We start from the raw sequence: 13,203 nt of genomic DNA, 5'->3' as shown, positions 1-13,203 counted from the left end.
ATCAGGAATGAGATTCTGAACAAAATTAAAAAGACTGAATTATTTGTTTGGCGCGGGATGTGAACCCATCACAGAAACTATATTTTCCTCAAGTATTTTTTCACTCGCTGGCCGGACTAGTCCAACAAATTGTTGTGGGTCGCCTGCAAGTTTTTTCACTAGCACACATGTAATACAATTTAAACCAATCAATCAATTTTACCCTGTTTGGACCCTCTCCTCTAACCCCCCCCCCCCTTTTCTCCATTTTACTAAAATTAAACAACTGAGATGTTGCAAATTTAGGGGCCTATAGCTGGCTAAAATAGTTTACGCATCCATGTCGCATACTAGACATCACAGGGCACTGTACAATTACAAATCAACACAAGAAATAAAAAAAAAATACAGAAATTTGATTTCTTGTAGCCCTCAAATTCACCTTTCCCTTTGGCTTTTAAATCACAATTTTATACTGTTTTAAATAAACCCTATCCAGAAGGGATGTGGTTAGGTTGGAGGAGGCGGAGCCTTACATTTTGTCCTATTTTTTATATACACGCCCTCCCCTTTGCAAATATAAGCAGAGCATGCTCCTTCCCCTCTGCATATCTAAGTAACCAACGGTCACCTCGAAAAGTATTCATCACAAAAAAATGAAATAAATTATAAAAATGTATCAAGAAGTAAACAGCAACATATGTTTTTTTTTTTACTTTCAAAATGTTTATTTAATACTTGAGTCAATATTGACAAATTTGAATAAAATCATTTATTTATGTATTTTTTTAAATGCACTTAACCCTTTTGAAACTTAACGATTTCCAAACCATTGTTTCAACAAACCACTCAAAATAATTAAAACAACAAAAAAGAAAGAAAAAGAGAGAAAGTGTACCTGAATCAAAAATCTTATGAAAAATAGTACATATTATAATGTATATAAAATTAATTTAAACAAATGATTTTGAAATAATAATTATTATTCATTTCATAAATTGTTTCATCATGATTGTTCATACTTCATGATTTTGTTTAAAATAACCTTCGCTTTAAACAAAATGCTGATTATAAATGACATAAATGTTTACCTTGGATCAGCAGTAATACTTTCTGAGGTCTGGTTTTCTAAAGTTCAGCCATGACCCCCCCGCCCCCTTCTAAAAATAAAATGTTACTTCAGAGAGAGCAACTTCTCACAATGTTTTATACTATCAACAGCTCTCCAATGCTGGTTACAAAGTAAGTTCTATGCTAACAATTATTTTGAATACACCGTTAATTACCAAAAATCATGTGTCCAGCCGTCGATTTCACAAAGAGTTAAGACTCGTCTTATCTCGAGTTAGGACAAGTAACTGCATGCTACAGTGCAGGGTTGTGACTCGTCCTAAGTCCTAAGATTAGTCTTAAGTTAGGAAGAGTTTTGTGAAATTGACGGCAGTGCCTTTAAAACTGTTTTGCTATTTACAGTGTAAAATGTACTTGTTTTTATCTCCATGTCAGATTATCTTGTAATAAAATGGGATTAAATGGCATAATAGTGTACGTCTATTTCCCCAAAAGGGACTTTGAGTGACCAGAAGAGGGACCTATTTCTTGAGGCCTTAGAGGGACCTATTTCCTCAAGCATTTGGCCTTTGGAACTAGGTCCCCTTACAATTCTTTCACAGGCCCGGAGGTTAGACTCCATACACTCCTACTAGAAACCTCCTTTCTGCTAACAAAGACACCCTCGTTATCCCTAAAGTTACCACCAAAGCATATGGTCAACGTACAAATGTAGTTATCAGTTTGCTGCACCTCACTTATGGAACAATCTCCCTCTACACATCAAACAAGCCACCACGATCTCAAGTTTCAAGACTCTCCTCAAAACATATCTATTCAAATCTTCATATACTTAATTATTCTTTTGTTTTCCTCTGAGAGCTTAGAGACTTTCTTTTGGAGGTGTTAGACGCTATAGAAATACGGTTGTTGTTATTATTATTATTATTATTGTTATTATTAGATGTGCACTATTTACCGAATTATGCCAGTCAGATGTGTTTTATAACACACCTCGTTTTTTTTAGTTGCTGTTCACGGTTGAGGTCGAAGAGGACGCTGTAACCAGTCAAATTGAAATGAATGTTCCCGCAAAACATGCCCAACCGATCACTAGACTATAATTTCAGCCCTGCTCAACAGGTTTCAAATGTTACCACTAAAACCATAATTTCTCTGCAAAATTATTGAAATTTTTTCCCCATTACGATCAAAACAAAGGAATATAAAAATAGACAATGTTGACCTTAGGATGATTTATAGAAAAGTTATTTTTTTTAAATTCTATTAATAAGCTAATTTAATAGACTTTAAAAGAAAAATTAATTTATGAAAAGAGTATATACACACATTGTAACCACCATTTTAAATATGACATTTTAAAATCTGTAAAGGAAGAGTTATGAATTGATTTTTGCCAACATAATGCTTGTTTATGGGCAACATTATCAAGAACGATAAGAGACGTCCTCGGCCTTGACCTGGCAAGGCTTAAAACGAACATTCAAGATATTGAAGTACTATCCGAAGCAACTATATCTGGTCCTAGTTCTTGTGGAAGTTTCCCCATTTGTTTTATCATCTGTTCCTAGTGCTTGGCCCAGGTATTTGTATTCTTAGCCCTCTTACTGTGGGTGCGTTCGCTTAGCTTCCCTGTGTCAACCCTGCGGTGCGCATTCGGGTGAGCCCCTGACAAGAGCTAATTGAACGTTCACTCGCCCTCTTGGTGACGTGCATCTCAGGTCAGCCCAAAGTGACCCGATCCACAAGCAGGGCACTTGGGGCTGACCCGGTTGAACCCCTGGAATGACGTCAAAGCTATTCGAACGTACCGGGGGCAGACCGGGGTTGACCCAGGGAAGCTTATCGAACGCACCCATTGTCATGTCAAAGGGTGTCATGGCCGAGCGGTTGAAAGCATCAAATCCAAGTTCTGGCTGTCAGGTCATCAGGGTTCACATTCTGGTCATGACACTTGTGTCCTTTCTCTATAATTGCTTCTCTTCACCCAGGGGTATAAATGGGTACCAGCGAGAGCTTGGGAGTAACCTGCGATGGACTGTCATTCTGTTCAGTGGGAATAGAAATATTCCCAGCTGTTTAATGACGAGGTACATGTAACCGGATAACACCGGTCTGATGAGCCATATTGGCTCGGGACAGACTTCACTTTTATGTCTCACTCAAAAGCATCCTTAAGACAGAACAACCAAGCACTCCGATGGACAACAGCTTCTTCCTATAGGTCAAAATCACAGTCTAAGCCAACGGTAGCACTCGTTGCGCCCGTAGAATGTATCCTTTCGATGTGATAATACCCCTGTTCCGAATCAGCGCGGTGTAACGTAGCACCCACGACGGGTGCCAGGCCGCTGAGTCCAGCTCTTCAGGGTAGTGAGATCGTAAGACCTCCTGGAACTGCTCCGGTGGAAGGATATCTAAAGAGACAGAAAAAAAACACCAATAAGATACGTGGCATGTAGCTTCGCTCCTCAACAGGCCTGTGAAATCTCCGCTTAAAAGCGGATTTCCGCTTTTTTTATATTTTCCCATTGCACAATTTTCTTGGGCTCCGCTTTGGTTTTTTTTACATCCGAAATAGATCATCAAGCGGGACATATCTGGAATCGGGAAGTTAATTGCGATGATTTTGACATGCGAGTCTGGGGCTAGACCCAGTGAAAATGCTCGGCGTTGCTCTTTCATTGGAGCCTTGTTGTAAATTTTTCGTTTAGCGCGATGTCTATTATACATGTACTTCAATGTCATTGTTCCATTGTACCAATAGAGGGCACTTTTCTAAAAGCTGTATTAAAAAGCCAACACCTTGAGACAAGATAAAGCACATGGTTTTCCCACATGACGTACGATGTGTGTGTGTATTTTTTTGCGACAAGTACAAAATTTGGCAGTCGACGACGAGGACTCATCGCACTTGTGGATCGAATTACTCCTAAGGAATGCTTCAAAAATATCTTGAAAATGAGGATGCACAACACATTGTTACATTAAAGAATTGTGACCTATGTTTCTGTGAATGTTTTGTCTACGCTGCAGTTTTTAATTAAAGCCATTAACAATCGTAGTGCTGGTCCAAAATCCGGACAAGTTTCCCGATGGCCCAAAATCCGGACAACTATTTTCCGCTTTTTTCTTCATGACCCACTCACAGGCCTGCCTCAAACAACCTGCTCCTGACTGTTCCACGTTGCCTGCACTCCTGGGGTGATTGTGTTTTTCACATGCCGGGCCATCTCTTTGGAACAGCGTCCCACTTCATTTCAGAAAAGCAGATACTTGTTCCAAATTCCAAATTCATCACAAAATCCAGATAACTAATTTCCGCTTTGTTTTTCATGACCCACTCACAGGCCTGCCTCAAACAACCTGCTCCTGACTGTTCCACGTTGCCTGCACTCCTGGGGTGATTGTGTTTTTCACATGCCGGGCCATCTCTTTGGAACAGCGTCCCACTTCATTTCAGAAAAGCAGATACTTGTTCCAAATTCAAAACTCATCTCAAAATCTCCAAACAACTATTTTCCGCTTTTTTTTTCATGACCCACTCACAGGCCTGCCTCAAACAACCTGCTCCTGACTGTTCCACGTTGCCTGCACTCCTGGGGTGATCGCTGTTTTTCACATGCCGGGCCATCTCTTTGGAGCAGCGTCCCACTTCAACTCAGAAAAGCAGATACTTGTTCCAAATTCAAAACTCATCTCAAAACATATCTATTTCGAAAACCATAGCCTTAAAACTTTTGGTTGTCATTGTGTATTATCAGAGTGCTTGGGTTTTGCTCCAGGAGTGTCATCATTGACACGACATGGGGCACTACAAATGTTCAACATTATTTCTATTATGTCGTGGCCTAGCAGTTAAGAGCATCAAATTCAAGCACTGGTGTTTGATCAGCAGAGTGTGGGTTTGTCGTCATAATACCTGTGTCCTTAAGCAAAATGCGTAACCATGTTGTTTCATCCTTCCGATGGGGCGGAAAGCTGTTGGTCCTGTGTGTTGTGTACGCACGTAAAAGAACCCAGTACACTTCAGAAAGAGAAAGAGTTCGCCCTGTGTTCCTGGTTTGATCGCCAGCATATTGCATCACAGCACTTTGTAACCCATACGTGGTGCCTCAGCACTTTGTAAACCATACGTGGAAAAGGGTAGGTCTCATTTCCAAAACGTACTCCCATAAACCTTGCAGGAAAATACGAAACGCTAAAGCGCCATGATCATCATTGAGTGACGGATATGTGCGTTTTATAGATCGATCCGACAGACGCACAAGTGTTTAGCACCGCACGCCATTGCTGAGGTGTACATGTGCCTAGTTTTGTGCACAAAGATAAGAGGTAATTATGTTCCTTTTCACTCTTTATGGAAATTAAATGTTTTCCTCAACGACTTACACAATTTCCTTAACAGGACATCATGATATACCAATGTAGATCACTGACCACAAATATTTGCAACAAAATATAAGCCTAGTCTTAGGCACGTTAGGGGTCTAAGACGCGAAACTGCGTTAAGAGTCGCTAAAATGCGTTACATTGGCAAGGTATTTTGTGAGAATTTCAGTATTTTACTCTCTGCTTAATTTTTAAAATTTATAAGAATGTAGTGTGTATGTTATATCAAGCAGCCATATCAAGAAAATTTTAAATTTTGTCGAGGAAGACATTCAATTACCATAAAAAGTGAAAAGGAAAACGATTTTCTTGTGTCTTTGTGCACAAAACTAGGCACAAAGACACCCCAGCAGTGCCCAGCACTTGGGCGCCTGGATTGGTCTATAAGAAGCCGCTTTTATTATTATTACTCACCGCTAGGATCTGAATGAGCTATGAGCTGGATTGTGTTCTCCGCTGCGAATTCCTTTAGCCCGGGGGGAATTGCACAACAGGATGCTTGGTTCATCTGATTTGTGGTAGGTCTCACCTACGAATAAAATGTGTACGGTAAAATGAAATTTTATAATTCTTGTATGGGTATTTAAACGTTGTTGATTGTTGGTATTCAAAGAACAATAAAGAAAGAAGTAGAGAGTGCATACATTTAAACATTTAAACTGTTCAACCGGATATCACAAGTTTTCATTAAGTTTTGGGTTTAAACAAAATTTTACTGGAGTGGGACTTGAACCAACGACCTCCAACTGAGCTATCTAGCCCTATGTTGGCGGTCTCCCTATCTGTTAATATCTGGAGGGAAGGGGTCGATTTCACCACAAGAAGTTTTGATTTATGAACAAAATTGTGATATCTGTTTAATGACAATGGGGTGGATTTCACGAAGGTAGTCCTAACTTAGGACTAGTCCTAGGCAATGCTAAGAGATAGGACCAGTCCTAAGTTATGATGAGTTACTGGTCCTAACTTAGGACCAGTCCTATCTCTTAGCATAGCCTAGGACTAGTCCTAAGTTAGAACTGCCTTTGTGAAATCCACTCCTGGACACCTTAAGTAATTGTCAAAGACCAGTCTTCTCACTTGGTGTATCTCAACACATGCACAAAATAACAAACCTGTGAAAAGTTGAACTCAATTGGTCGCCGAAGTTGCGAGATAATAATGGAAGAAAAAGCACCCTAATTGTCACACAAAGTCAAGACCTCAAAAATTTGAAAACTACGATACTTCAGAAGGAGCAGTTTCTCACAGTGTTTTATACTATCAACCGCTCTCCATTGATCGTTAACAAGTAAAGTTTTACGCTAACAGTGATTAACAAGAGTGCCCTGTGCCTTTAAATGTTTTCAAAGTGTTACACAGAAATATTTGTATTTGTCAACCTACTTGTGCCCATGAGTGTAGCTCCGTCAGCATAGCCAGATCTAGATCACACACTCCCAGCATCTTAATCTTGTCGTCTTTCACAAGTTGTTCCAGCTCAGACCAGACCGGCTTGTAGTGGTCGATGGTCAGGTCTTCATCGAACGGTCTCGCTGGCATGGCGAGTAAAACAACGTCCAACTTACTCACGCCAAGCTCTTTCAAGGCTGTAGAAAAGAAGGGGGGGGGACATTCAAAAATTAGGGGGGTTTATAGTACTTGAATTTATTTTATTTTAATTTTATGCAAGTCGCAGACACAAAAGGCCTGAAGGCCACTTCAAGATGTGAGCTACAATTTTTTTTGTCCATGGAGGCCAATGCCACCTACTCCTAGGGCTGAAACCGGGCTACCCCTTTTACAGTCCACACGGATGTAGGCTTGGGTATCATCAGTTGGAAGCCTGGCCGGTAGAGCAGAAAGCACTACCTCCCCGAAGCACTGTAGGGATCCACCAAGTGCGCCCTCAGTGTTGAACATGTTTAAAGTTTACTTTTTGGGATGTCCACAGTGGCATTCACTCACTTTTTCCATAGCTCTGTCTTGAAAGAGCACATATACTATTTTTGGTATGGATTTCTCTCTATATTTTATAGGGAGCATGGCTCTGGCCATGCTCCAAAAACCTATTTTTATGGGAGCGGTATGGTCGTAGAGCTTTCTGTGAGTATTGTTTTTTATGTTTAATCCCTCACTGATACCTAAATAACTGTGATTTAGGGTTTTTTTTTGGATCGGACTATTTATAGATTGGACTGGTTATAGATCGTGTGTAGTGCGTGGGTCTGTCCGTGTGTGTGTGTGTAGCATGGAAGCCACATGTTTGACCTCTTTATGAACTTTTACTGTGCAATGTGTGACAGTATAATGCATACTGTAGTAATGAAACTTTTTGTTTGTGTGCTATGGGTTAAATGAATTAAACCTATACAGGAGAAGTTTCTTTGATATTTTTAGCTGTTATTGATTGTATTTTGGCGAATGCTCGTCCTTTATTAATTAGAGGACTGGCTCTCCCTTATCGTGTCTCTACAGTACTACGAATTAGTAACAAACAATTTCTCATATAACACATTTCACAATATGGCCAAATGAAAAAAATACCAGTAAGTCGTCCCCGCCCGCATCCTTTTTTGAGGTCGCACCTTTTTTTTTTACTATTTGTTATTTCATTTTTTGTGGGAAAAAACAAATACCTTTTTAAAAAACATTTTTGTTACCCCATCTTTTCAAAAGGACTGGCATAGGATTTTTTTCTGAATCTATCGTGATGCTCTCGAACATACGTAACCAACTGTTTCATAAAACAATAATTAATGAATGCCTACCAGCAAATCTTTTTACACATCCGGCCCCGTTAATAGTAAAAGTACATTCCCAGGTCCTCATGCAAAAAATAGGTATATATAGCTTTGCAATGGGTTCAAACTGAAGAATTGGTGGCCTGTTTGATTTGAAATACTAAGCTGCAATCTTGAAAAAAAAAATAGTTAATAGTAAATAGTAAGGCGCTCATCATCTTTTAGGAAAAAATCCGGACGACCAAGTGGTATTTGTTTTAATTTGGCCTAAGCGTAACATGCGCTTTACATTTAAGTGCCCTGGGATTGACTTCACAAAGAGTTAAGATTTGTCTTATCTCGAGTTAGGACGAGTTACTCGTCCTAACCTAGTACTAGCAATGTGTGTTTAATATCTCCAAGTTAGGACTAGTCCCAACTCTTTGTAAAATCGAACCACTGGTCATAGGGCCAATAACGTCCCTTAAATCTGTCTTAAATCCCTGGGGAGTATACAGCCCCGAGCTGCTGTGGCACTCCAAAGGCTTTTCATACACAATATCAACCTCTACCCTCGCAGGAACCCATTTATACCCCTGGATGAACAGAATCAATTATAAACAGTAAAGTATCTTGCTCAAGGACACAAGTGTCATGACCAGGATTCAAACCCACACTCCGATGGCTTAACCACAAGAACTTGAATTTGATACTCGGGGACAGCACATAAACAAAATGTGTTTCTGTTCAAGATATTAAACTGTGAACTAACAAAAATAAAAAATAAGTAAAGGATAACTCACCCATCGTCACAGCTTGAGTGGCAATTCCCGAGTCTGCGTTACTCAGCATCACTTTCACTGTGACCTTGACGTTCTCTGCGCTGTTGCAATTGTCCAACTCGATCCTGGCTCCCGGCTCAGTGAACGTCACCACCTCACTGTCATTGTTGGTGATCACATCGCGGGCCACTGAAACCATCGGCGACTTTAACAGTGCATTTGTCAGTGCAAGCTTGAGCTAAGTTTAAAAAAATTGTAAAAGAAAAAAGAACACGAGGTTATAAGATTGTAAACCAAACTTCTAATTGAGCTGTCAAACTTCCTAAAAATGATGAACCTCAATCACTCCACGTACACTGAAAGCTCCGGCAAATCAACAATTCTCATGAAACTAAAAGTCTTAACATCAAAAGGATAAGTAAACCCAATCATGATCTAATTTACGTTTGCTCATCAAGGGTAGATTAGGGTAGGTCAGGTTTGAGGGAATGGATTTGGATGAGAAGGAGTCAAATGGGAGGGGTTGGATGGGAGCGGTTAGAAGGATGGCAGAAAAGGGAGGAGTGATGAAGGGATGGATAGAAGGTACCGAGGATGGGGTTGGATTAAGGGTGAAATGGGAGGAGCTGAATGGGAGAGGTCGGAGGGGAATGGCTTTCAGGGGAAGGGCTTTCAGGGAATGGATTGGGTATTGGTGTCGAGTATGGTTCGACTATCCCGGCCGTATCTCGTTGGGCACCCGCACCACGGCCCCCGTGCCCCCTTTCAACGTTTGCTCTCATTGCAAAGTCTTCTCACTCTCATCAACATTGAGCGGTGGGACGGGGGACTGAGGAATGGGGGAGAGAATGTTTATTGTCTCAAGGGAAGTGGACAAGTGTAACGTTGCGAATGGGTGGCCCAAGCAGATAATTCTCATACATTGTACCTCATCAGTAGACGTCTTGGGGATGCTCTTCTTGAGGTTGTGATAGTTGATGATGTTGCCAGGACTGATGTACATCAGAGATGCTCCAGGGAAGCAGGCAGGTCCTTGAGTACCCATAGTCTAGATCTACATCAAGTTGAAGTTATAAGGAAGCTTTAAATTGGTAATCACTCATACAATTAATTATACTTGGTTATTAGAACATAGAGAAAGGAACGCCCTATTTTTAACACAGCTACAGTTCAGTATAGCGCCCTCTTGAGGTCGCTCTTAGTTCAATTCTTGTTATAATTGTTAGTGACTATCTTGACCTGTTGGCAAATTAAAAGCCGTAGTTTCTCATGAAAACAAGTTCTTTTTTGATCGTGTATGTTTAGACTTCCAACTACTACTCCTATAGTGGCGCTGTAGCTTGCGATAAATAATAACAATTGTTTTTATTTATATATAGCGCGCCTAATAGAAAGTATATCTCTAGACACTTTACAAAGTAATTATTGAATGAATAACATGATCAATTATTGACAAATGCCTGAGAGAGCGCTCGATTAGCTTTCCTGTGTCGACCCTGTGGTGCTCATTCGGGTGAGCCCCTGACAAGAGCTAATCGAACAATCACTTGCCCTCTCGTGGTGACGTTATGCACCTCGGTCCAGCCCCAAGTGACCCATCCCACAAGCAGGGCACTTGGGGCTGGCAGGGGTGAGCCCCCTGGAATGACCTCAAAGCTATTTGAACATACCAGGGGCAGATCAGGGTCGACCCGGGGGAAGCTTATCGAACAAAGCCAATATGATCTTATTCTAAGATTAACACACAAGCTACAAAGAGGTTGGTATTCAGGGCACTTTTGTATGATTCAAAGGAGGTGATGGGGGGGGGGGGGATTGTTCCAGAGAGTGCATAAACGCCAAGATGACCGTCTTCCATAATCTTGGAATTTGAAGGAATCTGAAAGTATCTAAATCTTCTAGTATTTAAAGCATTTTGAGAACCATTTCACTTTGAAGTAAAGTGGTTTGGTTACAATATCAGTGTTTGTGCTTCAACAAAATCTTGAATCTGAGCACATTGTTATTGTAATCCAGAACTTTACAGATCTTACTGCGAGATGGACATCATACGTATGTAATTGCACGGATTTTCGGCGATATACAGATTTTTTTTAGTCAATAACTTTGTTCGCGATAATAGCATTCCAACTCTCTTCGCAATTCTTGCCACACGAGCGATGTACATTGAGACTGTTGACCCCCTGCCAGACATGTCAAAACCTTTCGCTACAGTTAACATGTATAAACAACCCAACCACAAAGTGGGTAAAAGGCCATTCTCATAGACCTTTATCGCCAATCCACATGGCTGATTTTGCTGGAGTGCGTTTTGTCAACCCCATGAACCGAACCCAGTCGACGAGTCAGTTGCCCACTGGTTGGTCTGAACAGCATCGTCACCACGCCTCGAATACACACTCTCCGGAACAATTGCCAAAAGGCATTGTGGGAAGTTAAAAAGGGCTTTTGTGAGCCCGGTGTGGCGACCTCAGTGCTCCTGTGGTCTCAGAGCTCCGGGTGACGTCACCGGAGATTTTCGGCACGCAGTAATCACGGTCTTAGATCTCTGGCGTGCCAAGCTCTCTGGGATGACGTAGCTTGCTGTTGTTGCAGGCGTGAGTCCCCGTCCCCCCACCCCCCAACCCCCTACTGACACGAATAAATCTTCGAGACCTGTTTTGTTATCGGACGAGTGCTTTTCCGAGGGGCAACCCAAAACCCTTTTCTGGCTTTCAGAAGAACCTTCTTTGTAATTCCCACTCCTCAAATACTTATAAACGTGATTACTTTTTTCACAATACTGTCGCATACGCTCCACTCGTTCACGACACGATATGGGCGCCGCCAAGACAGCTACGAGAGCAGACTTGTGGACAAGTCGTTTTTGGTCCCACGCTGTGAGATAGTCGAGTTGCAGCGAACTGCTTGTTGCGCGACTACTACGAGCTGCCTGGAGTCGGGCAGCGCAGTAGTTGCGCAACCAGCAGTTCGCGCGCGGAGAGCACCGCTGCAACTAGACTCTCACTGCGTGGGACAATAAACGACTTGTCCCTAAGTCTCTACGAGAGTGTACTCGGCACGGCGCTAAAATCGACTTCTTTCACTTGGTATGCGCAGGCATAGCATGATGTAATACTACCGTATTTGGTAATCTGGAGCTCTGAGACTGCCGGAGCTCCGAGACCGCCACACCGGCCCCTAATCTAACTAGCACATTTTCCCTCCCCACACACACAGTGCCCTTTTCAGCAATTCAGCAAAACCATGAGTGTAGTAGACCCATGATTTGGGTCCATTTGCTCAACTCCTACGTATGACTAGTACGAGGTGTAGTTCCGCTATCGCCTGGTAACAGGAGTACACTTTGCTCCATGCAGTATGCACTGACTCTATCTTGCAAAGAGTGAAATGGTCCCAACCATGGACTTTATTTAACGTGTAGCAGCCGTCCGGCGCGCCATGGCCGTAGATTTATTAAATATTATACCATTTTCTCCCACACCACCACCCACTAGCCAGACATGCTCAAAAAATGAAGACCGCAGCGCAGTGCACAACAAAGCTAAGTTAGATTTTGTAGAAGCAACTGTCAAGATGACTGACTGCTGTAATGCAAAATGGAAATGATACTCACCAAGCAATGGTCAAATAAACTCTATGTATAGACTCAAAATAGGTAGCTGGTGGAAATGGAATACTTCTTCCGATGACATTAACAGGAAAACCCACTGTGTGTGATCCGTCAGTCAGTGCATGCTGTGGTGTGGTGCATGATTTGGCACTTTTCAACAACAACTTTAGACTTGTTCATGTCTGGACTTCAGTACCACCAATAATTTATCAAAGACATTATTATCACAACTTCCCCAAATAGTTTATAATTATCATTTATCTTTTTGAGTCTGAAGCACGTAAAATTAAATCACAATTTCTACAAACAATTGTAGTGTGCTGTAGTGTAAACGTATATTGGATAGCATACCTTACTCAAGATGGGACAAAACTCTTAATGGACTGCTGACGAGTTTAACCTTCAGCCACACGATGGGCGTGGCCAGATGATTGTGAGAGGGACAATGGGGGGGGGGTTGGCAGACGGTGAGGAGGAATTGTAAAAAAGGAGGAATTGTGGACATTTTGTTTTAATAAATGCTTGCTAAATAAAATCATAGTCTTTAAAAAAAACTTACACCCAAACTTAACTTCCTTGGCCTTTAGGCCAAGCATGGGCCAAGGAAGTTTAGTTTGGTGAACAAATTATATCCACAATCTTCTCTTGGAATTCACCATTTTCG

The 13,203-nt window shown here is 41.5% G+C and overlaps 1 protein-coding gene across 1 annotated transcript; it reads right to left on the bottom strand.

The window, feature by feature from the left end:
- Positions 1–779: 779 nt before the first annotated feature.
- LOC139948507 (glutamate--cysteine ligase regulatory subunit-like) lies at positions 780–12,683 on the bottom strand. Its single transcript, XM_071946673.1, has 6 exons — positions 12,543–12,683; positions 9,855–9,980; positions 8,948–9,164; positions 6,829–7,031; positions 5,857–5,971; positions 780–3,467 (listed from the first exon to the last, which is right to left on the bottom strand). The coding sequence occupies exons 2-6, from the start codon at positions 9,969–9,971 to the stop codon at positions 3,289–3,291; spliced, it is 831 nt and encodes a 276-aa protein (XP_071802774.1). The 5' UTR covers positions 9,972–9,980; positions 12,543–12,683; the 3' UTR covers positions 780–3,288.
- Between the last annotated feature and the right edge of the window lie 520 nt (positions 12,684–13,203).

The sequence above is a fragment of the Asterias amurensis genome, chromosome 15, assembly GCF_032118995.1.
Source record: "Asterias amurensis chromosome 15, ASM3211899v1".
Lineage (NCBI taxonomy): Eukaryota > Metazoa > Echinodermata > Asteroidea > Forcipulatida > Asteriidae > Asterias > Asterias amurensis.
The sequence above is the reverse complement of the archived record's forward strand: the minus strand, read 5'-3'. Positions and strand labels throughout refer to the sequence as shown.